The 25467-nt window shown below is 43.8% G+C and overlaps 1 protein-coding gene across 1 annotated transcript; it reads left to right on the top strand.

Annotated features, from left to right (window-relative positions):
* pofut1 (protein O-fucosyltransferase 1) lies at nt 1-25467 on the top strand (the record flags this gene model as incomplete). The annotated part of the gene is made up of 7 exons (XM_083769905.1): nt 1-184; nt 3168-3289; nt 4518-4700; nt 8026-8138; nt 10749-10941; nt 14141-14383; nt 25270-25467. The coding sequence occupies 7 exons, from the start codon at nt 1-3 to the stop codon at nt 25465-25467; spliced, it is 1236 nt and encodes a 411-aa protein (XP_083626031.1).

Below are 25467 nucleotides of genomic sequence, written 5' to 3'. Positions count from 1 at the left end.
ATGGCGGCGCATCAACACCACCACCACCACCACCCGGCCTGGAGCCTCCTCCGTCTCCGTGTCCTTCCCTCTCTCTGCTCCCTGCTCTGGGGTCTCCTGCTCCGGGCCGGGCCGGCCGTGGCGGCCGCCGATCAGCTGCTACAGTGGGACGGAGGCGGATACGTGCTGTACTGTCCCTGCATGGGTAAAGACCAGCTATCCTACTGCTAGTGACTGTAGTGGAGCTATAGCAGCTACATGCTAGCTGCTCTGTACTGTCCCTGCATGGGTAAAGACCAGCTATCCTACTGCTAGTGACTGTAGTGGAGCTATAGCAGCTACATGCTAGCTGCTCTGCACTGTCCCTGCATGGGTAAAGACCAGCTATCCTACTGCTAGTGACTGTAGTGGAGCTATAGCAGCTACATGCTAGCTGCTCTGCATGGGTAAAGACCACCTATCCTACTGCTAGTGACTGTAGTGGAGCTATAGCAGCTACATGCTAGCTGCTCTGCATGGGTAAAGACCACCTATCCTACTGCTAGTGACTGTAGTGGAGCTATAGCAGCTACATGCTAGCTGCTCTGCATGGGTAAAGACCACCTATCCTACTGCTAGTGACTGTAGTGGAGCTATAGCAGCTACATGCTAGCTGCTCTGCATGGGTAAAGACCACCTATCCTACTGCTAGTGACTGTAGTGGAGCTATAGCAGCTACATGCTAGCTGCTCTGCATGGGTAAAGACCACCTATCCTACTGCTAGTGACTGTAGTGGAGCTATAGCAGCTACATGCTAGCTGCTCTGGGACACTAGTGTAGAGCCCGTAGTATGATCATATCCTACTCAGTGACTGAGCTAGCAGCTACATGCTAGCCGCTCTGGGACGCCAACAGTAGAGCCCTTATTATGATCCTATCCTATGATAGCCCCGAGCTAAGAGCTACATGCTAGCTACCGGAGCCATCTAATTACGACATTGAGGGGGCAGAAACCCAGGCGCTGTTCACAAGTTGGAGTTTGAAATGCATTGTTTTCAACGAGAGCGGCGCGAATGAGAGCTATTTTAAGCACGTGTGCAACATGACAACTGTTTTAAAGTATCGTACAGTGACAACTAAGGTCTCTGTAATGTTTATTGTTGTACGGTTACTACAAAACAATCTAAAATAAAAGGTATTGAAGATCATTAAAGTTGGGCTGTTGCCGCCGCCTGGGTCCAATGCATTTCTGCATGCCTATACTTCCAGTCCAGGACTTGTCCCAGTTGGTTGTCCCCCATTCTCAATAGAAGTCTATGTAGGAGAGCCGCCATTTGGACTGAAGCCCCATGAAGTGAACAGAGTTTGTGTAACTCTGTCCTACTCTATGGCTCTGGTAGCTACAGTACAGCCTACAAGTCATCCAACAGTATAGCCGCAATTTGCAACTCTAGATTTTTTTATAATGGGATGAATCTAGAGTTGCAACAAGCTCCATCCACTTCCTATTCATCCTTTTTGGTTTGTGACCTGCTTGTCTTAAACGACGTTAAACTCACCAACATTGCAGCTGTAGGCCAAGCTTGAATTATCCTCTTTCAATCTGCCGAGCTTGTTTTTCATAAAAATCCACCGTAGACATGTTATGAGATACTTTCTGTCAAGACATCCTCTGCAGGTGATTATTTTTCTAAGTGCTGGAGTATCAGAAAGTAGCTCATAACATCTCTACGGTGGATTTTTATGAAAAACAAGCTCGGCAGATTGAAAGAGGATAATTCAAGCTTGGACTACAGCTGCAATGTTGGTGAGTTTAACGTCGTTTAAGACGAGCAGATCACAAACCAAAAATGATGAATAGGAAGTGGATGGAGCTTGTTTCAACTCTAGATTCAACCCATTGTAAAAAATCTAGAGTTGCAAATTGCGGCTACCAACAGTAGCTGTATCAGACAGTGTGAATGCTGTGATTATAGCCGCAATTTGCAACTCTAGATTTTTTTTAATAATGTGATGAATCTAGAGTTGCAATACCCTCCATTGACTCCCCACTCATCCAATTTGCGTTTGCGATCTGCTTGTATTAAACGACGTTAAACTCACCAACATTGCAGCTCTAGGCCAAGCTTGAATTATCCTCTTTCAATCTGCCGAGCTTTTGTCTCGTTAAAAATGTTATGAGCTACTTTCTGTCAAGACATCCTCTGCAGGTGATTATTTTTCTAAGTGCTGGAGTTTGGAAGCACTTGTTTTTATTAACGGGTCGCTACTGCTGCCTCCTGCATTATGTGCACATTCGAAACAGGTGGAACGCAGGGCCGTTCAGTGACTTCGACGAGTGCTTCCAAACTCCAGCACTTAGAAAAATAATCACCTGCAGATAATTTCTTGACAGAAAGTAGCTCATAACATCTCTACGGTGGATTTTTATGAAAAACAAAAACTCGGCAGATTGAAAGAGGATAATTCAAGCTTGGCCTAGAGCTGCAATGTTGGTGAGTTTAACGTCGTTTAAGACAAGCAGATCACAAACGCAAATTTGGATGAGTGTGGAGGAGTCAATGGAGGGTTTCGCAACTCTAGATTCATCCCATTATAAACAAATCTAGAGTTGCAAATTGCGGCTATCTGTGACTAGTGACGGGAATGCGACTTTATATTTAAAGTATATGTGTATTGCTGAGCTTTCATCCAGCATCTGAAATAACATGGACGGTAAAAAAGGTTTTTCACCGATTTGGGCAACTTTCTAGTCTCACTCACCAGTGAGTGAGTCTCCACCCTTAAGTTTTTAATTTATTGTACTTACAGGTCTGCTATTTTTTGAAAAATTGAAGAACGACTGACATAGAAACATAGCTTTTTCAGAAAACTGTCAGGATGTAGAATGACATTTTTAGAATCTGATCTCAGGTCAGAATGGAAAACTGTCAGGATGTAGAAGACATTTTTAGAATCTGATCTCAGGTCAGAATGGAAAACTGTCAGGATGTAGAAGACATTTTTAGAATCTGATCTCAGGTCAGAATGGAAAACTGTCAGGATGTAGAAGACATATTTAGAATCTGATCTCAGGTCAGAATGGAAAACTGTCAGGATGTAGAAGAACATTATTAGAATCTGATCTCAGGTCAGAATGTGTTAATTAGATTTTCTGATGTATTTATTAACAGGAGAGGTTACTGTTTTGTTGTTTCTGTTCCTTCAGGTCGCTTTGGAAACCAGGCCGACCACCTGCTGGGCTCCCTGGCCTTCGCCAAGATGCTGAACCGCACCCTGGCAGTGCCTCCGTGGATCGTGTACCGCCACCATTCACCCCCATACACTAATGTACGTATAGGCATCCATTCACCCCCATACACTAATGTACGTATACTATAGAGACATCATTCACCCCCATACACTAATGTACGTATGGCTCAGGAGGTAGAGCGGGGTCGTCCAATGATCCATGGGTCGGCGGTTCGAATCCCGGCTCCTCCTCCTGTCCACATGTGGAAGTGTCCTTGGGCAAAGACACTGAACCCTGCATCGCCTCCAGTGAGACACTGAACCCCACCCTGCCTCCAATGAGACACTGAACCCCACACTGCCTCCAATGAGACACTGAACCCTACACTGCCTCCAATGAGACACTGAACCCCACCCCACACTGCCTCCAGTGAGACACTGAACCCCACACTGCCTCCAGTGAGACACTGAACCCCACCCTGCCTCCAATGAGACACTGAACCCCACACTGCCTCCAATGTGACACTGAACCCCACCCTGCCTCCAGTGAGACACTGAACCCCACACTGCCTCCAATGAGACACTGAACCCCACACTGCCTCCAATGAGACACTGAACCCCACACTGCCTCCAGTGAGACACTGAACCCCACCCTGCCTCCAATGAGACACTGAACCCTACACTGCCTCCAGTGGGTCGGTCGGTGTGAGCTCGCCACCGTCGGTGTGTGAATGTGGGGAAGTGAGGACGCTGGCGGCGACTGTTCGCCGCTTCATTGCAATGCAATTAATTGTGTACCAGAGCCATAGAGTATAGACAGAGTTACGCAAGCTCTGTTCACTTCATGCCAGGGGCCAGTGAGGCCAATGGCGGCTCTTCTACATAGACTTCTATTGGTTTGTTCCTTTTGGAACTCACTCCCAACCCACATCAGAGCTGCCCCCACCTTCGAAATGTTCAAAAGCACACTCAAAACCCACCTTTTCAAACTGGCTTTCCCTACATAACCCCCCCCCCCCCACACACACACACGCACATACACACACACACACACCCTTCTTGTTTGCCCCTCTTTTGATTTTTATTCCTAGTTTTTAACCTTTTAAACCTTTTAATTTTTTTTTCTAATAAATATGTCTATTTCTTTCTGTAAAGCGACTTTGGGTACCTAGAAAAGCGCTATATAAATCGTATATATTATTATTATTATTATTCCTTTTATTGGAGGCTTCAAATGGGGACAACCGGAAGTTTACTGAATGCATTGGAGTCTATGGGGCTTACTCGCACATGAACCACCGTACAGTGAGTTCTATTCCCTCCTCAGGTCCACGTGCCCTACAGCGAGTTCTTCCAGCTGGAGGCCCTGTCGGCGTACCACCGGGTGGTCAGCCTGGAGGCCTTCATGGAGCAGTTGGCCCCTGAGCGCTGGCCCCCGGGACAGAGGACCGCCTACTGCTTCGAGACCACCGCGCACCGCAGCGCGGACAAGAAGTCCTGCCCCATGAAGGTGAGCGCCGCGCAATGGGGCAAAATGGGTCTGTAAAACAACTGCCCTTTTACCCCGTCTGTAAAACAACTGCCCTTTTACCCGTCTGTAAAACAACTGCCCTTTTACCCGTCTGTAAAACAACTGCCCTTTTACCCCGTCTGTAAAACAACTGCCCTTTTACCCGTCTGTAAAACAACTGCCCTTTTACCCGTCTGTAAAACAACTGCCCTTTTACCCGTCTGTAAAACAACTGCTCTTTTACCCGTCTGTAAAACAACTGCCCTTTTACCCGTCTGTAAAACAACTGCCCAAAGGGGCACTGTGGCACAGTTGGTAGTGCTGTCGCCGCACAGCTAGAAGGTCCTGGGTTCGATTCCCGCTCGGGGAGCTGTGGGTGCTGGCGGCGTGTTTCCTCCTCCGCGTCATCAGTGCCCATACCCGAAGGCGGGGTTGGCGAAAGGGCCTTTCTGTGTGGAGTTTGCATGTTCTCCCCGTGTCCCCTAGGGTAGGTACCCTCACATGTTCTCCCCGTGTCCCCTAGGGTAGGTACCCTCACATGTTCTCCCCGTGTCCCTTAGGGTAGGTATACCCTCACATGTTCTCCCCGTGTCCCCTAGGGTAGGTACCCTCACAAAAACATGCAGTAATCCTGGTCTCTAAACTGCGTCCCCCTGGCCAGCCAGGGCGTCTGATGGAGGGGAAAGGAACTGGTTGGAATAACGTGTTCCTGCCACGCGCTACGTCCAACCAGGGAAACTCCCCCCTGTCAGGTGTAAAGGAGCAACTTGGACACTCAAGCATGAAGGAAGTATGAGTTAAGTCCGTTGCTCTCCCCAGGTTGGCGGAGGGTGTGTAGAGCCCAGGATCACATTAGATAATTGACACGGGTGAAAAATGGGTTACAAAATCGTGGGATAAAAATATATATTTAAAGAAACAACTGTCCTTTTACCCGTCTGTAAAACAACTGCCCTTTTACCCGTCTGTAAAACAACTGCCCTTTTACCCGTCTGTAAAACAACTGCCCTTTTACCCGTCTGTAAAACAACTGCCCCTTTTACCCATCTGTAAAACAACTGCCCTTTTACCCGTCTGTAAAACAACTGCCCTTTTATCCGTCTGTAAAACAACTGCCCTTTTACCCGTCTGTAAAACAACTGCCCTTTTACCCGTCTGTAAAACAACTGCCCTTTTACCCGTCTGTAAAACAACTGCCCTTTTACCCGTCTGTAAAACAACTGCCCTTTTACCCCGTCTGTAAAACATAAGGAGTCGTTGGCATGGCTTTTTGTCTCGTTGGCTGTCATGTGACATTATTATTATTATTATATATTATTATGTGACATTATGGCTTCTGCTTTACGCTAGAGACAGATCATCAATGTACTCTGGGTATTGTAGTTCTGGAACAACATATTTTCAGATGGGGGGTCGGTGGCCAAATACAGATATTTTTGAGAGTACTTGACATGAAAATGCTTGAGAACCGCTGATTATAGAAACATTTAGAAGGCATTTGTAGAATCGTTCTCGGGTCTAAATGGATTAAAGATTCTTCTTTAATCTACTCCCGTACCGTACCGTACAGTGCAGGCGTGTCCTTCTCATATTTTCTTTTCTTATCGATGTGCACTTTGTTTGCCTGCTATGCACCTTTTTTCTAAACGCATAATAATCACATTCATATAAATTTCCATTTAATTTGGCCGACACAGATCAATCAATCAATCAATCAATCAATCAATCAACTTTATTTGTTCAGACTCAGGGTCCAATAAACAACAGACAAGATAAAACACTACATACAGAGAAGAAACACCCCTAACCCATAAAAACATCATTTTTACAATAAACATTCATACCAGTGCTTCCAAAAAGCAGACCGGTACCTGGCGCTACTGAAGCTGGAGTTACATAGCAGCATAATTATTCAGTTTTTAGACTCATTGAGCCGACACATAAATGTATACATTAAGTTTCTCAAAAAAATGGCAACTAAAAAATACGGGGAAGCAGCTTTTTACTTCTACGGGCCGACGGCATGGAACAAGCTCCCACTGTACCTTCGTCAGGCAGCCTCTGTAGACATTTTTAAAGCACAGCTCAAGACCCACTTCTACAACATTGCTTTTAATTGATCTTTTATCTTTTGTTATTCATGTCCTCACTGTATTGCATTACTGCTTGTTTTTTTTAATGTCGTTGCCTTGCTTTTCTTTTTTATTCTCCAATGCTCTGTAAAGCACTTTGAGCTGCATTTCATGTCATGAAAGGTGCTATACAAATAAAGTTTTATTATTATTATTTATTACAGAATAACTCGCTTGCACTGCTCCACCTTGGTTTGTTCAATATTTATCCCATTCTGACCGGGCACCCATTTTGGTGTCAGCATCATGTCGTGCTTTAGCTATTGAAAAATAGCAGATCTACAAGCTCGTATCGCGCCACCGAGTGGCGCGATACGAGCTTGTAGGTCTGCTACTTTTTGAATAATCGAAGAACGACTGACATTTTCAGAATCTGATCTCAGGTCAGAATGGGTTCATCAGACCAGTGTGTGTCCGGCGGAAACCTCGTATGAATCTGATCTCAGGTCAGAATGGGTTAAATAATATCCCACAGATCAATATTTCTGCTCCATTTTCAGGAGGGGAACCCGTTGGGTCCGTTCTGGGACTATGTGGGGGTGATTTGATTTGATTTGATTTGATTTATTTAGAAAAGCAATCATAATACAGCATTATAATCAGCGATCCAAGGATTACACAGTAAAGTCCAAAGACTTATTTCCACTGGGGTCCTCTCACACTGAACGGAACAATACTTTAAAATACATCACAAATACATAACAGTACATATACATTACATACACAACACAACAAGTACGTCCCTATCCATCCCTCCAAGATGACCCTTTATAGGGGAACCTTGTCCAGTAGCCATTTTTTTGTCTTCTGTTTAAATGTCCTCAAATTGGAAGTCAGTTTAAGACTGGATTCCAGGCTGTTCCACTGTGTGGCTCCTATATAAATGAATGAGCCTTTGCCCACTTTACTTTTAAAAGCAGGGAGCACCACATCTGCAATACTGGCTCTGGTGAAATGGTTGTGTACCTCCTTTACCTGCCTGAAACATGTTCTTAAAACTTCTGGGACCTCTCCGTATTTAATTTTATGGACCATGTTTAGTCTAGCCATTGTAACTTTTGATTCAACCCATATAGGAAGGAGCCAGTTCAGCTCTCTGAACTGGCTCCTTCCTATATGGGCTCTGGGTTCCATCCCTAGTATAACCCTGATCAGGTGGACTTTGACCGGTCGGTCCTGTTTGTTTGTTTCAGGACGGGAACCCGTTCGGTCCGTTCTGGGACTACGTGGGGGTGGACTTTGACGGCTCGGTCCTGTTCGGAGGCGTCTCCTTCAGCAGCTACCACCAGTCCAGCTGGATGAAGAAGTGAGTTGGCCTTTACATTACCGGGTTTTTAACATTATTTAGCATTAGAGTTGATTTCCTCTGACAAACTAAATGAAAACGAAGCTATGGCGACTAAAACTGAGACTAAATATACTGACAATTTCGTCAACAAATAAAACCTAGACTAAAATGTTAGGAAGGGACTAGTGGACAAGAGATCCAGTATAAGTCATTTTACACTTGGTTACACTTGCTGAAAATAGCTGATCGGCTATTTTCAGCAAGTGTAAAAACACTCATTACGACTGCATCGAGGCCCACCAAAATACATTTAGTCTACTAAATCAACTGTAGATTTAGTCGACTAAAATCCTATGATATTTAGTCTACTAAAACTAGACTAACACTAAGACATTCCAGGTGACTAAGATGACATTCTCACCAGAGAGCTTTACTGCCATTAAAACGAATCCTGCTGCGCATTGTCAGAAAGTGCTCTTTGTTTGGCAGGTGTGAACGCTCATTGGAATCCTAATGCGTATCAAAGAACCGCATTCTACTCCGAGCAAAAACGGGGGTTTCGCTTCGCTTCCAATCGCACTTACGATTCGGTGCAGGTGTGAATGCAATCCGCAGTAAATAAAGGAAATGAAGCAAACATAATGTGGCGGGTGAGGAGCTGGACACAGTTGGAGACGGAGAAGGCATATTTTACGCAGCGCAAAGATGTCCCGTTACCATGGATAGACGTGGTCGAATGAGGAGACTGAAGCCCTGATCGAAATGAGGACATTAATCAATTGCTTAAGAAAACACATAAAAACACTGCAATGTATTATAGCCTACAGAATATGCTTTCTGTGCCCCCTGCTGCGTTTCCAATTGGATTGATGACAGTGTGAAGGCAAACAAATTAAATATGCAAGAATCCCAATTTCTCCGCCCGAGTCTACCGAAGTATTAGGTGGGAATGTGACGTAAATGTGACTAAAACTAAATGAAAACTATTCGAAAGACTGACTAAAACTAAAATCAAAATTTGCTGCCAAAAAACATTGTTTAGCATGACTAAACATTTCAAATGCAAGAAAACACTGTGGCTCGTTTCCATTTGTGTGAGAATTGAAAAATAAAGACAAATGTGTGAATTGTGTCCAAATTATGGTCTTTACACTCAAATCCAACATGAATCACAGCTATGGAAAAATACCCCAAATGACTCAAGTGCGCCCTCAAGTGGTCAAAAAACGAACATTTCAATCACATCTATGCATTTTAAGTCTGAATTTCTGCACATTTCACCTCTTAATACCCCCTCCCTTCTCTAACAACAGGTTCCCCCCAGCAGAACACCCGGTGCTGCCTCTAACCTCCCCTCCGTCCTCTACCAGGTTCCCCCCAGCAGAACACCCTGTCCTGGGCCTGGCCATGCCTCTAACCTCCCCTCCCTGTGTTGTTTTTGGCAGCAAATTTCTATTTTAGTCTAGTCATAGTCTTTGGACTGAAACTTCATTTAGTTTTAGTCATAGTCTTTGGACTGAAACTTCATTTAGTTTTAGTCACATTTTAGTCACCTGGAAATGTCTTAGTGTTAGTCTAGTTTTAGTCGACTAAATGTCATAAGATTTTAGTCGACTAAATCTACAGGTGATTTAGTCGACTAAAATGTGTTTTGGTGGGTCTTGATGCCGTCGTAATGAGTGTTTTTACACTTGCTGAAAATAGCCGATCTACAAGCTCACAACGCGTCGCAGCGCTTTGTGAGCGTTGTGAGCTTGTAGATCGGCTATTTTCAGCATGCAACCAAGTGTAAAATGACTCATACTGGATCTGTTGTCCACTAGTCCCTTCCTAACATTTTAGTCTAGTTTTTATTTGTCAACGGAATTGTCAGTATATTTAGTCTTAGTTTTAGTCATCATAGCTTAGTTTTCATTTAGTTTACATTTGTTTTTGTCAGTGGAAAAAGGTAGTCGACGAACATTTTTCGTCTTGGTTTTAGTCGACGAAAACAACACTGTCCCCTCCCTGCCCTACCAGGTTCCCCCCAGCAGAACACCCGGTGCTGCCTCTAACCTCCCCTCCGTCCTCTACCAGGTCCCCCCCAGCAGAACACCCTGTCCTGGGCCTGGCCATGCCTCTAACCTCCCCTCCGTCCTCTACCAGGTTCCCCCCAGCAGAACACCCTGTCCTGGGCCTGGCCATGCCTCTAACCTCCCCTCCGTCCTCTACCAGGTTCCCCCCAGCAGAACACCCTGTCCTGGGCCTGGCCATGTCTCTAACCTCCCCTCCGTCCTCTACCAGGTTCCCCCCAGCAGAACACCCTGTCCTGGGCCTGGCCATGCCTCTAACCTCCCCTCCGTCCTCTACCAGGTTCCCCCCAGCAGAACACCCTGTCCTGGGCCTGGCCATGCCTCTAACCTCCCCTCCGTCCTCTACCAGGTTCCCCCCAGCAGAACACCCGGTCCTGGGCCTGGCCATGCCTCTAAGCTCCCCTCCGTCCTCTACCAGGTTCCCCCCAGCAGAACACCCGGTCCTGGGCCTGGCCATGCCTCTAAGCTCCCCTCCGTCCTCTACCAGGTTCCCCCCAGCAGAACACCCTGTCCTGGGCCTGGCCATGCCTCTAACCTCCCTCCGTCCTCTTAACAGGTTCCCCCCAGCAGAACACCCGGTGCTGGCCATGCCCGGCGCCCCGGCCCAGTTCCCCGTGTTGGAGGAGCACGTGGGGCTCCAGCGCTACGTGGTGTGGTCAGACGGCATGGTCCGGGAGGGGGAGGAGAAGATCGCCGCCCTGCTGGCCAGGCCCTACGTGGGCATCCACCTACGCATCGGCATCGACTGGGTGAGATGATAAGAATACAAATTATAATAATATTAATTTATTATAGCCCATTTAGACCTGAGGACGATTCTACAAAATGTCTTCTAAATCAGTTTTCTGAAAAGCCCTAAGGCCCTCATTTGTCAATCGAGTGTAAAATCTGCCCCAGATTCGAGTGCAGGTTTCGTAGTACACCCACGTCGCCACGGCATTTATAAAGTGATCGCAAACAGCTGATCCTTCCTTAATTTCGTTCCGACGTTAATAAATGTGACGGCTGAAATCTATCTGGCACGCCCTATGAAATCAAGCCTCGCCCTCGTTTTTGCGACATGAACACATGCAATACGACCTGTGGAAACCCTGGTTACAGGGAAAAAGGTTTCTCTCGTGCCTTGCTGCCCGCCTCACCCCCCTCTCTCATACACACACACAGACGCACACGCAACTTGCAAGCCCAACTAACTGGTGTGTTGTTAAATAAATAAAGAACGAACACCTGCATGAATTAAATAAAGTTGTAGGCCTACCCTGTCTGTTTCCCTCTCACGCCTTGCTGTCATGCACGCACGCACGCACGCACCTACATGACACATCGACATCGCATCGCCATGAATGGAATTAGTTTGTAGGCTGGCCTATATTAATTTAACCCATTCGTGCGCAGTGCACGGCGAAGGCGTGAGACTGGCCTGCGCACTGCTGTAATAAGTCCTGTGGGTGACTCAGTGATGCCTGCATGAGAGATAGGCTATCATGTCGTCAAGGCAGTCATAATCAATGTTGTAGTGATTTGATCATTGCTGAACGAATCATTAACATACGGATGAAGGCTTGCCGCTGGCATGTGTGCTGGTATGTGTTGGCGACGCACGCCGCGGTCCCGTCCTCCCGACCCCCGAAAATGATCTCTCTTTTATCTGAACTGTCAAAGCACTTATTTAAATGGTGAATGATGAATCCCCTCTTACGCCTATAGCCTGCTACAATTGCAAATAGGCAAGCTGTATGCTTGTCATTGTCACTTGGAAATAAAGGCGTGCAGTCCATTTATGCCTTTTTTTTAATAATATCACAGACAGTACAGTGATATAGGCATCTGATGTCATGCCACATGCGCTCCCAAATCATCTCACAAGTGCGCTCGCATAACAAGGCCAGTAAGCACTGTTAGATTAAGCACAAACTAATACATAAACATGTTATATCGTTTTTAATGGCGCAAATTTAATTACTTGTAATGTTGGAAATCTCTCTCTTTCTCTAAACTATGTATATACATAGTTTTATATTAACATTTTAGGAGTGAAAACATTATGCTTAGTTGCCTGTGACAGCGTGTCAGCAGTTCAGACAATGCCGCTCCGCTTGTGTACGACAGAAAAACAGCCGAGGACAAAGCGTACGACAGCTCCCGACCAGACGTGACTTTTTGTCCTACTCGAGTTCAATTTCAAGCTTTGGCGGAAATGGTAAATGCCGAAAATGTCGGTAATTTCGGCGTGCACCCATATTTTGGCGTACGCACGGTTGATAAATGAGGGCCCATGTTTCTATGTCACTGGTTCTCAAACTATTTCATCTCAAGGAGCCCCAGAATTATCTGTAATTGGCCGCCGACCCCCATCTGAAAATATCTTGTTCCAGGGACCCCCCCCCCCCCCCTCAGAAGCAAAGATTTGAGTTAAAAACGTTCGCTCTGAAAGAATATATATATATATATTCAAACATTTGCGCCACATTTTCACCATTTTGTCCCCACCATGGGGCGTGGATTGGTATTTGGAAACCTCGAGTATGAATTTATTTGCAGATCTGAGAGAGTGGAGAGGTGGAGGTTGTTTATTTTGCCTTTATTTACCCAGGGTAGCTGAGCTGCTCATTTTCAGAAACGCCCTGCACATAGAAACAGACTCACACACACACACACACACACACACACACACACACACATTAAACCTGGGAGCTGACCAGTACAACCTCAGTCTGATACTGTTGTACTGACCGGTACAACCTCAGTCTGATACTGTTGTACTGACCGGTACAACCACAGTCTGATACTGTTGTACTGACCGGTACAACCACAGTCTGATACTGTTGTACTGACCGGTACAACCTCAGTCTGATACTGTTGTACTGACCGGTACAACCTCAGTCTGATACTGTTGTACTGACCGGTACAACCACAGGCTGATACTGTTGTACTGACCAGTACAACCACAGTCTGATACTGTTGTACTGACCAGTACAACCACAGTCTGATACTGTTGTACTGACCGGTACAACCACAGGCTGATACTGTTGTACTGACCGGTACAACCACAGGCTGATACTGTTGTACTGACCGGTACAACCACAGACAGATACTGTTGTACTGACCGGTACAACCTCAGTCTGATACTGTTGTACTGACCGGTACAACCACAGGCTGATACTGTTGTACTGACCGGTACAACCACAGGCTGATACTGTTGTACTGACCGTCCGGTACAACCTCAGTCTGATACTGTTGTACTGACCAGTACAACCACAGTCTGATACTGTTGTACTGACCAGTACAACCACAGTCTGATACTGTTGTACTGACCGGTACAACCTCAGTCTGATACTGTTGTACTGACCGGTACAACCACAGTCTGATACTGTTGTACTGACCGGTACAACCACAGTCTGATACTGTTGTACTGACCGGTACAACCACAGTCTGATACTGTTGTACTGACCGGTACAACCTCAGTCTGATACTGTTGTACTGACCGGTACAACCACAGTCTGATACTGTTGTACTGACCGGTACAACCACAGTCTGATACTGTTGTACTGACCGGTACAACCACAGACAGATACTGTTGTACTGACCGGTACAACCTCAGTCTGATACTGTTGTACTGACCGGTACAACCACAGTCTGATACTGTTGTACTGACCGGTACAACCACAGTCTGATACTGTTGTACTGACCGGTACAACCACAGTCTGATACTGTTGTACTGACCGGTATAACCACAGTCTGATACTGTTGTACTGACCGGTACAACCACAGACAGATACTGTTGTACTGACCAGTACAACCACAGTCTGATACTCGGTGGCGCACTATGAGCTTGTAGTCTATATTTTTTTTAATCGTAAAAATGCGGCACAAATCTTTTTATTTATTTCGACGTCAGGCCTAAATGGGCCAAAGAATCCATTTGATTCTCCATTTCTCTCTCCTCAGCAAAACGCCTGTAAGATGCTCCAGAGCGGAGAGACGGGTCCTCACTTCATGGCGTCGCCTCAGTGCGTGGGCCACAACCGGCAGACGGCGCTGCCCCTCACCGTGACCATGTGTCTGCCCGACCTGGCCGAGATCCGCCGGGCCGTCCGGCTGTGGGTGAGGAAGACCGGGGCGCGCTCCGTCTTCATCGCCACGGACTCCGAGTCGCACAGCAGGGACATCGACAGGCTCTTCAAGGGCAAGGTGAGGTCCACCGTCCTCTACCTCAGTCCCACAGCAAGATGAGGTCCACCGTCCTCTACCTCAGTCCCACAGCAAGGTGAGGTCCACTGTCCTCTACCTCAGTCTCACAGCAAGGTGAGGTCCACTGTCCTTTACCTCAGTCCCACAGCAAGGTGAGGTCCTCTGTCCTTTACCTCAGTCTCACAGCAAGGTGAGGTCCACTGTCCTCTACCTCAGTCTCACAGCAAGGTGAGGTCCACTGTCCTCTACCTCAGTCTCACAGCAAGGTGAGGTCCACCGTCCTCTACCTCAGTCTCACAGCAAGGTGAGGTCCACTGTCCTCTACCTCAGTCTCACAGCAAGGTGAGGTCCACTGTCCTTTACCTCAGTCCCACAGCAAGGTGAGGTCCTCTGTCCTTTACCTCAGTCTCACAGCAAGGTGAGGTCCACTGTCCTCTACCTCAGTCTCACAGCAAGGTGAGGTCCACTGTCCTCTACCTCAGTCTCACAGCAAGATGAGGTCCACTGTCCTCTACCTCAGTCTCACAGCAAGGTGAGGTCCACTGTCCTTTACCTCAGTCCCACAGCAAGGTGAGGTCCACTGTCCTCTACCTCAGTCTCACAGCAAGGTGAGGTCCACTGTCCTCTACCTCAGTCTCACAGCAAGGTGAGGTCCACTGTCCTCTACCTCAGTCTCACAGCAATATGAGGTCCACTGTCCTCTACCTCAGTCTCACAGCAAGATGAGGTCCACTGTCCTCTACCTCAGTCTCACAGCAAGGTGAGGTCCACTGTCCTCTACCTCAGTCTCACAGCAAGGTGAGGTCCACTGTCCTTTACCTCAGTCCCACAGCAAGGTGAGGTCCACTGTCCTCTACCTCAGTCCCACAGCAAGGTGAGGTCCTCTGTCCTCTACCTCAGTCTCACAGCAAGGTGAGGTCCACTGTCCTCTACCTCAGTCCCACAGCAAGGTGAGGTCCACTGTCCTCTACCTCAGTCTCACAGCAAGGTGAGGTCCACTGTCCTCTACCTCAGTCTCACAGCAAGGTGAGGTCCACTGTCCTCTACCTCAGTCTCACAGCAAGGTGAGGTCCACTGTCCTCTACCTCAGTCTCACAGCAAGGTGAGGTCCACTGTCCTCTACCTCAGTCTCACAGCAAGGTGAGGTCCACTGTCCTCTACCTCAGTCCCACAGCAAGGTGAGGTCCACTGTCCTCTACCTCAGTCCCACAGCAAGGTGAGGTCCACTGTCCTCTACCTCAGTCTCACAGCAAGGTGAGGTCCACTGTCCTTTACCTCAGTCTCACAGCAAGGTGAGGTCCACTGTCCTCTACCTCAGTCTCACAGCAAGGTGAGGTCCACTGTCCTCTACCTCAGTCCCACAGCAAGGTGAGGTCCACTGTCCTCTACCTCAGTCCCACAGCAAGGTGAGGTCCACCGTCCTCTACCTCAGTCTCACAGCAAGGTGAGGTCCACTGTCCTCTACCTCAGTCTCACAGCAAGGTGAGGTCCACTGTCCTCTACCTCAGTCTCACAGCAAGGTGAGGTCCACTGTCCTCTACCTCAGTCTCACAGCAAGGTGAGGTCCACTGTCCTTTACCTCAGTCTCACAGCAAGGTGAGGTCCACTGTCCTTTACCTCAGTCTCACAGCAAGGTGAGGTCCACTGTCCTTTACCTCAGTCCCACAGCAAGGTGAGGTCCACTGTCCTCTACCTCAGTCTCACAGCAAGGTGAGGTCCACTGTCCTCTACCTCAGTCTCACAGCAAGGTGAGGTCCACTGTCCTCTACCTCAGTCCCACAGCAAGGTGAGGTCCACTGTCCTCTACCTCAGTCTCACAGCAAGGTGAGGTCCACTGTCCTCTACCTCAGTCTCACAGCAAGGTGAGGTCCACTGTCCTTTACCTCAGTCTCACAGCAAGGTGAGGTCCACTGTCCTCTACCTCAGTCCCACAGCAAGGTGAGGTCCACTGTCCTCTACCTCAGTCTCACAGCAAGGTGAGGTCCACTGTCCTCTACCTCAGTCCCACAGCAAGGTGAGGTCCACCGTCCTCTACCTCAGTCTCACAGCAGGGACATCGACAGGCTCTTCAAGGGTTTAACATTGTTTAATGCACTCAGACAGGACTTTAATGTTGGTGAGTTTAACATTGTTTAATGCACTCAGACAGGACTTTAATGTTGGTGAGTTTAACATTGTTTAATGCAGTCAGACAGGACTTTAATGTTGGTGAGTTTAACATTGTTTAATGTAATCAGACAGGACTTTAATGTTGGTGAGTTTAACGTTGTTTAATGCAGTCAGACAGGACTTTAATGTTGGTGGGTTTAACATTGTTTAATGCACTCAGACAGGACTTTAATGTTGGTGAGTTTAACATTGTTTAATGCACTCAGACAGGACTTTAATGTTGGTGAGTTTAACATTGTTTAATGCAGTCAGACAGGACTTTAATGTTGGTGAGTTTAACATTATTTAATGCACTCAGACAGGACTTTAATGTTGGTGAGTTTAACATTGTTTAATGTAATCAGACAGGACTTTAATGTTGGTGAGTTTAACATTGTTTAATGCAATCAGACAGGACTTTAATGTTGGTGAGTTTAACATTGTTTAATGCAATCAGACAGGACTTTAATGTTGGTGAGTTTAACATTGTTTAATGCAGTCAGACAGGACTTTAATGTTGGTGAGTTTAACATTGTTTAATGCAATCAGACAGGACTTTAATGTTGGTGAGTTTAACATTGTTTAATGTAATCAGACAGGACTTTAATGTTGGTGAGTTTAACATTGTTTAATGTAATCAGACAGGACTTTAATGTTGGTGAGTTTAACATTGTTTAATGTAATCAGACAGGACTTTAATGTTGGTGAGTTTAACATTGTTTAATGCAATCAGACAGGACTTTAATGTTGGTGAGTTTAACATTGTTTAATGTAATCAGACAGGACTTTAATGTTGGTGAGTTTAACATTGTTTAATGCACTCAGACAGGACTTTAATGTTGGTGAGTTTAACATTGTTTAATGCACTCAGACAGGACTTTAATGTTGGTGAGTTTAACATTGTTTAATGCAATCAGACAGGACTTTAATGTTGGTGAGTTTAACATTGTTTAATGCAATCAGACAGGACTTTAATGTTGGTGAGTTTAACATTGTTTAATGCAATCAGACAGGACTTTAATGTTGGTGAGTTTAACATTGTTTAATGCAATCAGACAGGACTTTAATGTTGGTGAGTTTAACATTGTTTAATGCAATCAGACAGGACTTTAATGTTGGTGAGTTTAACATTGTTTAATGCAGTCAGACAGGACTTTAATATTGTTTAATGCAATCAGACAGGACTTTAATGTTGGTGAGTTTAACATTGTTTAATGCACTCAGACAGGACTTTAATGTTGGTGAGTTTAACATTGTTTAATGCAATCAGACAGGACTTTAATGTTGGTGAGTTTAACATTGTTTAATGCAATCAGACAGGACTTTAATGTTGGTGAGTTTAACATTGTTTAATGCACCCAGACAGGACTTTAATGTTGGTGAGTTTAACATTGTTTAATGTAATCAGACAGGACTTTAATGTTGGTGAGTTTAACATTGTTTAATGTAATCAGACAGGACTTTAATGTTGGTGAGTTTAACATTGTTTAATGCACTCAGACAGGACTTTAATGTTGGTGAGTTTAACATTGTTTAATGCAATCAGACAGGACTTTAATGTTGGTGAGTTTAACATTGTTTAATGCACTCAGACAGGACTTTAATGTTGGTGAGTTTAACATTGTTTAATGCAGTCAGACAGGACTTTAATGTTGGTGAGTTTAACATTGTTTAATGTAATCAGACAGGACTTTAATGTTGGTGAGTTTAACATTGTTTAATGTAATCAGACAGGACTTTAATGTTGGTGAGTTTAACATTGTTTAATGCACTCAGACAGGACTTTAATGTTGGTGAGTTTAACATTGTTTAATGCAATCAGACAGGACTTTAATGTTGGTGAGTTTAACATTGTTTAATGCAATCAGACAGGACTTTAATGTTGGTGAGTTTAACATTGTTTAATGCACTCAGACAGGACTTTAATGTTGGTGAGTTTAACATTGTTTAATGCAATCAGACAGGACTTTAATGTTGGTGAGTTTAACATTGTTTAATGCAGTCAGACAGGACTTTAATATTGTTTAATGCAATCAGACAGGACTTTAATGTTGGTGAGTTTAACATTGTTTAATGCACTCAGACAGGACTTTAATGTTGGTGAGTTTAACATTGTTTAATGCAATCAGACAGGACTTTAATGTTGGTGAGTTTAACATTGTTTAATGCAATCAGACAGGACTTTAATGTTGGTGAGTTTAACATTGTTTAATGCACCCAGACAGGACTTTAATGTTGGTGAGTTTAACATTGTTTAATGTAATCAGACAGGACTTTAATGTTGGTGAGTTTAACATTGTTTAATGTAATCAGACAGGACTTTAATGTTGGTGAGTTTAACATTGTTTAATGCACTCAGACAGGACTTTAATGTTGGTGAGTTTAACATTGTTTAATGCAATCAGACAGGACTTTAATGTTGGTGAGTTTAACATTGTTTAATGCACTCAGACAGGACTTTAATGTTGGTGAGTTTAACATTGTTTAATGCAGTCAGACAGGACTTTAATGTTGGTGAGTTTAACATTGTTTAATGCAATCAGACAGGACTTTAATGTTGGTGAGTTTAACATTGTTTAATGTAATCAGACAGGACTTTAATGTTGGTGAGTTTAACATTGTTTAATGTAATCAGACAGGACTTTAATGTTGGTGAGTTTAACATTGTTTAATGCAATCAGACAGGACTTTAATGTTGGTGAGTTTAACATTGTTTAATGCAATCAGACAGGACTTTAATGTTGGTGAGTTTAACATTGTTTAATGCAATCAGACAGGACTTTAATGTTGGTGAGTTTAACATTGTTTAATGCAATCAGACAGGACTTTAATGTTGGTGAGTTTAACATTGTTTAATGCAATCAGACAGGACTTTAATGTTGGTGAGTTTAACATTGTTTAATGTAATCAGACAGGACTTTAATGTTGGTGAGTTTAACATTGTTTAATGTAATCAGACAGGACTTTAATGTTGGTGAGTTTAACATTGTTTAATGCACTCAGACAGGACTTTAATGTTGGTGAGTTTAACATTGTTTAATGCACTCAGACAGGACTTTAATGTTGGTGAGTTTAACATTGTTTAATGCAATCAGACAGGACTTTAATGTTGGTGAGTTTAACATTGTTTAATGTAATCAGACAGGACTTTAATGTTGGTGAGTTTAACATTGTTTAATGTAATCAGACAGGACTTTAATGTTGGTGAGTTTAACATTGTTTAATGCAATCAGACAGGACTTTAATGTTGGTGAGTTTAACATTGTTTAATGCAATCAGACAGGACTTTAATGTTGGTGAGTTTAACATTGTTTAATGCAATCAGACAGGACTTTAATGTTGGTGAGTTTAACGTTGTTTAATGCAATCAGACAGGACTTTAATGTTGGTGAGTTTAACATTGTTTAATGCAATCAGACAGGACTTTAATGTTGGTGAGTTTAACATTGTTTAATGCAATCAGACAGGACTTTAATGTTGGTGAGTTTAACATTGTTTAATGCACTCAGACAGGACTTTAATGTTGGTGAGTTTAACATTGTTTAATGCACTCAGACAGGACTTTAATGTTGGTGAGTTTAACATTGTTTAATGCAATCAGACAGGACTTTAATGTTGGTGAGTTTAACATTGTTTAATGCACTCAGACAGGACTTTAATGTTGGTGAGTTTAACATTGTTTAATGCACTCAGACAGGACTTTAATGTTGGTGAGTTTAACATTGTTTAATGCACTCAGACAGGACTTTAATGTTGGTGAGTTTAACATTGTTTAATGCAGTCAGACAGGACTTTAATGTTGGTGAGTTTAACATTGTTTAATGCAGTCAGACAGGACTTTAATGTTGGTGAGTTTAACATTGTTTAATGCAGTCAGACAGGACTTTAATGTTGGTGAGTTTAACATTGTTTAATGCAATCAGACAGGACTTTAATGTTGGTGAGTTTAACATTGTTTAATGCACTCAGACAGGACTTTAATGTTGGTGAGTTTAACATTGTTTAATGCAATCAGACAGGACTTTAATGTTGGTGAGTTTAACGTTGCTTAATGTAATCAGACAGGACTTTAATGTTGGTGAGTTTAACATTGTTTAATGTAATCAGACAGGACTTTAATGTTGGTGAGTTTAACGTTGTTTAATGCACTCAGACAGGACTTTAATGTTGGTGAGTTTAACATTGTTTAATGCACTCAGACAGGACTTTAATGTTGGTGAGTTTAACATTGTTTAATGCAATCAGACAGGACTTTAATGTTGGTGAGTTTAACATTGTTTAATGCACTCAGACAGGACTTTAATGTTGGTGGGTTTAACATTGTTTAATGTAATCAGACAGGACTTTAATGTTGGTGAGTTTAACATTGTTTAATGCAATCAGAGAGGACTTTAATGTTGGTGAGTTTAACATTGTTTAATGTAATCAGACAGGACTTTAATGTTGGTGAGTTTAACATTGTTTAATGCACTCAGACAGGACTTTAATGTTGGTGAGTTTAACATTGTTTAATGCACTCAGACAGGACTTTAATGTTGGTGAGTTTAACATTGTTTAATGCAATCAGACAGGACTTTAATGTTGGTGAGTTTAACATTGTTTAATGCACTCAGACAGGACTTTAATGTTGGTGAGTTTAACATTGTTTAATGCAATCAGACAGGACTTTAATGTTGGTGAGTTTAACATTGTTTAATGCAATCAGACAGGACTTTAATGTTGGTGAGTTTAACATTGTTTAATGCAATCAGACAGGACTTTAATGTTGGTGAGTTTAACATTGTTTAATGCAATCAGACAGGACTTTAATGTTGGTGAGTTTAACATTGTTTAATGCAATCAGACAGGACTTTAATGTTGGTGAGTTTAACATTGTTTAATGCAATCAGACAGGACTTTAATGTTGGTGAGTTTAACATTGTTTAATGCAATCAGACAGGACTTTAATGTTGGTGAGTTTAACATTGTTTAATGCAATCAGACAGGACTTTAATGTTGGTGAGTTTAACATTGTTTAATGCAATCAGACAGGACTTTAATGTTGGTGAGTTTAACATTGTTTAATGCAATCAGACAGGTCTTTAATGTTGGTGAGTTTAACATTGTTTAATGCAATCAGACAGGACTTTAATGTTGGTGAGTTTAACATTGTTTAATGCAATCAGACAGGACTTTAATGTTGGTGAGTTTAACATTGTTTAATGCAATCAGACAGGACTTTAATGTTGGTGAGTTTAACATTGTTTAATGTAATCAGACAGGACTTTAATGTTGGTGAGTTTAACATTGTTTAATGCAGTCAGACAGGACTTTAATGTTGGTGAGTTTAACATTGTTTAATGCACTCAGACAGGACTTTAATGTTGGTGAGTTTAACATTGTTTAATGCAGTCAGACAGGACTTTAATGTTGGTGAGTTTAACATTGTTTAATGCAATCAGATAGGACTTTAATGTTGGTGAGTTTAACATTGTTTAATGCAATCAGACAGGACTTTAATGTTGGTGAGTTTAACATTGTTTAATGCAGTCAGACAGGACTTTAATGTTGGTGAGTTTAACATTGTTTAATGCAATCAGACAGGACTTTAATGTTGGTGAGTTTAACATTGTTTAATGCAATCAGACAGGACTTTAATGTTGGTGAGTTTAACATTGTTTAATGCACTCAGACAGGACTTTAATGTTGGTGAGTTTAACATTGTTTAATGCACTCAGACAGGACTTTAATGTTGGTGAGTTTAACATTGTTTAATGCACTCAGACAGGACTTTAATGTTGGTGAGTTTAACATTGTTTAATGTAATCAGACAGGACTTTAATGTTGGTGAGTTTAACATTGTTTAATGTAATCAGACAGGACTTTAATGTTGGTGAGTTTAACATTGTTTAATGCAATCAGACAGGACTTTTCTGTGTGGATGAATAATGGGGCTGTCGAGGCCAGAAAGTAGTTTTTTGCCACTCAGTGGGCGTTCCCGCATAACTTCCAGGTACGATGATATCACGCGCATAACCTCTATTGTTTTAAGTATTTCATTGTCGTTAATGTCGATCCAGTTCAGGTTGCCATGGTTACAGGGAGGGTATTTAATCCCAGTCCCTAATTAACCCATTCTGAACGGGAACCCATTTTGGCTAAATCATGTTATGCTTTAGCTATTGAAAAATAGCAGATCTACAAGCTCATAGCGCGCCACCGAGTGGCGCGCTACGAGCTTGTAGGTCTGCTATTTTTTTTTTAATCGAAGAACGACTGACATTTTTTTTTAGAATCTGATCTCAGGTCAGAATGGGTTATAATCAGACCAGTGTGTGTGTCCCAGTGGAAACCTCGTATGAATCTGATCTCAGGTCAGAATGGGTTAAATGCTGGGTTAAATGCTGCTCATAGGATTGTAACATGTTGTCTTCTCCTCCAGGTGAAGGTGGTGAACCTCAGTCTAAATGGGTTAACAGGTTAACATCTCAACATGTCTCCTCCAGGTGAAGGTGGTGAACCTCAGTCTAAATGGGTTAACAGGTTAACATCTCAACATGTCTCCTCCTCCAGGTGAAGGTGGTGAACCTCAGTCTAAATGGGTTAACAGGTTAACATCTCAACATGTCTCCTCCAGGTGAAGGTGAACCTCAGTCTAAATGGGTTAACAGGTTAACATCTCAACATGTCTCCTCCTCCAGGTGAAGGTGAACCTCAGTCTAAATGGGTTAACAGGTTAACATCTCAACACGTCTCCTCCAGGTGAAGGTGAACCTCAGTCTAAATGGGTTAACAGGTTAACATCTCAACATGTCTCCTCCTCCAGGTGAAGGTGAACCTCAGTCTAACTGGGTTAACAGGTTAACATCTCAACATGTCTCCTCCAGGTGAAGGTGAACCTCAGTCTAAATAGGTTAACAGGTTAACATCTCAACATGTCTCCTCCAGGTGAAGGTGAACCTCAGTCTAAATGGGTTAACAGGTTAACATCTCAACATGTCTCCTCCAGGTGAAGGTGGTGAACCTCAGTCTAAATGGGTTAACAGGTTAACATCTCAACATGTCTCCTCCAGGTGAAGGTGAACCTCAGTCTAAATGGGTTAACAGGTTAACATCTCAACATGTCTCCTCCAGGTGAAGGTGAACCTCAGTCTAAATGGGTTAACAGGTTAACATCTCAACATGTCTCCTCCTCCAGGTGAAGGTGAACCTCAGTCTAAATGGGTTAACAGGTTAACATCTCAACATGTCTCCTCCTCCAGGTGAAGGTGAACCTCAGTCTAAATGGGTTAACAGGTTAACATCTCAACATGTCTCCTCCAGGTGAAGGTGAACCTCAGTCTAAATAGGTTAACAGGTTAACATCTCAACATGTCTCCTCCAGGTGAAGGTGAACCTCAGTCTAAATGGGTTAACAGGTTAACATCTCAACATGTCTCCTCCAGGTGAAGGTGGTGAACCTCAGTCTAAATGGGTTAACAGGTTAACATCTCAACATGTCTCCTCCAGGTGAAGGTGGTGAACCTCAGTCTAAATGGGTTAACAGGTTAACATCTCAACATGTCTCCTCCAGGTGAAGGTGAACCTCAGTCTAAATGGGTTAACAGGTTAATATCTCAACATGTCTCCTCCAGGTGAAGGTGAACCTCAGTCTAAATGGGTTAACAGGTTAATATCTCAACATGTCTCCTCCAGGTGAAGGTGAACCTCAGTCTAAATGGGTTAACAGGTTAATATCTCAACATGTCTCCTCCAGGTGAAGGTGATGAACCTCAGTCTAAATGGGTTAACAGGTTAACATCTCAACATGTCTCCTCCAGGTGAAGGTGGTGAACCTCAGTCTAAATGGGTTAACAGGTTAACATCTCAACATGTCTCCTCCAGGTGAAGGTGAACCTCAGTCTAAATAGGTTAACAGGTTAACATCTCAACATGTCTCCTCCTCCAGGTGAAGGTGGTGAACCTCAGTCTAAATGGGTTAACAGGTTAACATCTCAACATGTCTCCTCCAGGTGAAGGTGAACCTCAGTCTAAATGGGTTAACAGGTTAATATCTCAACATGTCTCCTCCAGGTGAAGGTGAACCTCAGTCTAAATGGGTTAACAGGTTAATATCTCAACATGTCTCCTCCAGGTGAAGGTGAACCTCAGTCTAAATGGGTTAACAGGTTAATATCTCAACATGTCTCCTCCAGGTGAAGGTGATGAACCTCAGTCTAAATGGGTTAACAGGTTAACATCTCAACATGTCTCCTCCAGGTGAAGGTGGTGAACCTCAGTCTAAATGGGTTAACAGGTTAACATCTCAACATGTCTCCTCCAGGTGAAGGTGAACCTCAGTCTAAATGGGTTAACAGGTTAACATCTCAACATGTCTCCTCCAGGTGAAGGTGAACCTCAGTCTAACTGGGTTAACAGGTTAACATCTCAACATGTCTCCTCCAGGTGAAGGTGAACCTCAGTCTAACTGGGTTAACAGGTTAACATCTCAACATGTCTCCTCCAGGTGAAGGTGAACCTCAGTCTAAATGGGTTAACAGGTTAACATCTCAACATGTCTCCTCCAGGTGAAGGTGAACCTCAGTCTAAATGGGTTAACAGGTTAACATCTCAACATGTCTCCTCCTCCAGGTGAAGGTGGTGAACCTCAGTCTAAATGGGTTAACAGGTTAACATCTCAACATGTCTCCTCCAGGTGAAGGTGAACCTCAGTCTAAATGGGTTAACAGGTTAATATCTCAACATGTCTTCTCCTCCAGGTGAAGGTGGTGAACCTGCGCGCCGACTCGGCCCAGATGGACCTGTACCTGCTCGGCCAGGCCGACCACTTCGTGGGTAACTGTGTGTCCTCCTTCTCCGCCTTCGTGAAGAGAGAGCGCGACGTGCACGGACGCCCGTCTTCCTTCTTTGGCATGGACACGCCCGGGAAGGTCAACGCCGCCAGGGAGGAGCTGTGA

The sequence above is a fragment of the Protomyctophum parallelum genome, assembly GCF_964188405.1.
Source record: "Protomyctophum parallelum genome assembly, chromosome: 7".
NCBI lineage: Eukaryota > Metazoa > Chordata > Actinopteri > Myctophiformes > Myctophidae > Protomyctophum > Protomyctophum parallelum.
The sequence above is the reverse complement of the archived record's forward strand: the minus strand, read 5'-3'. Positions and strand labels throughout refer to the sequence as shown.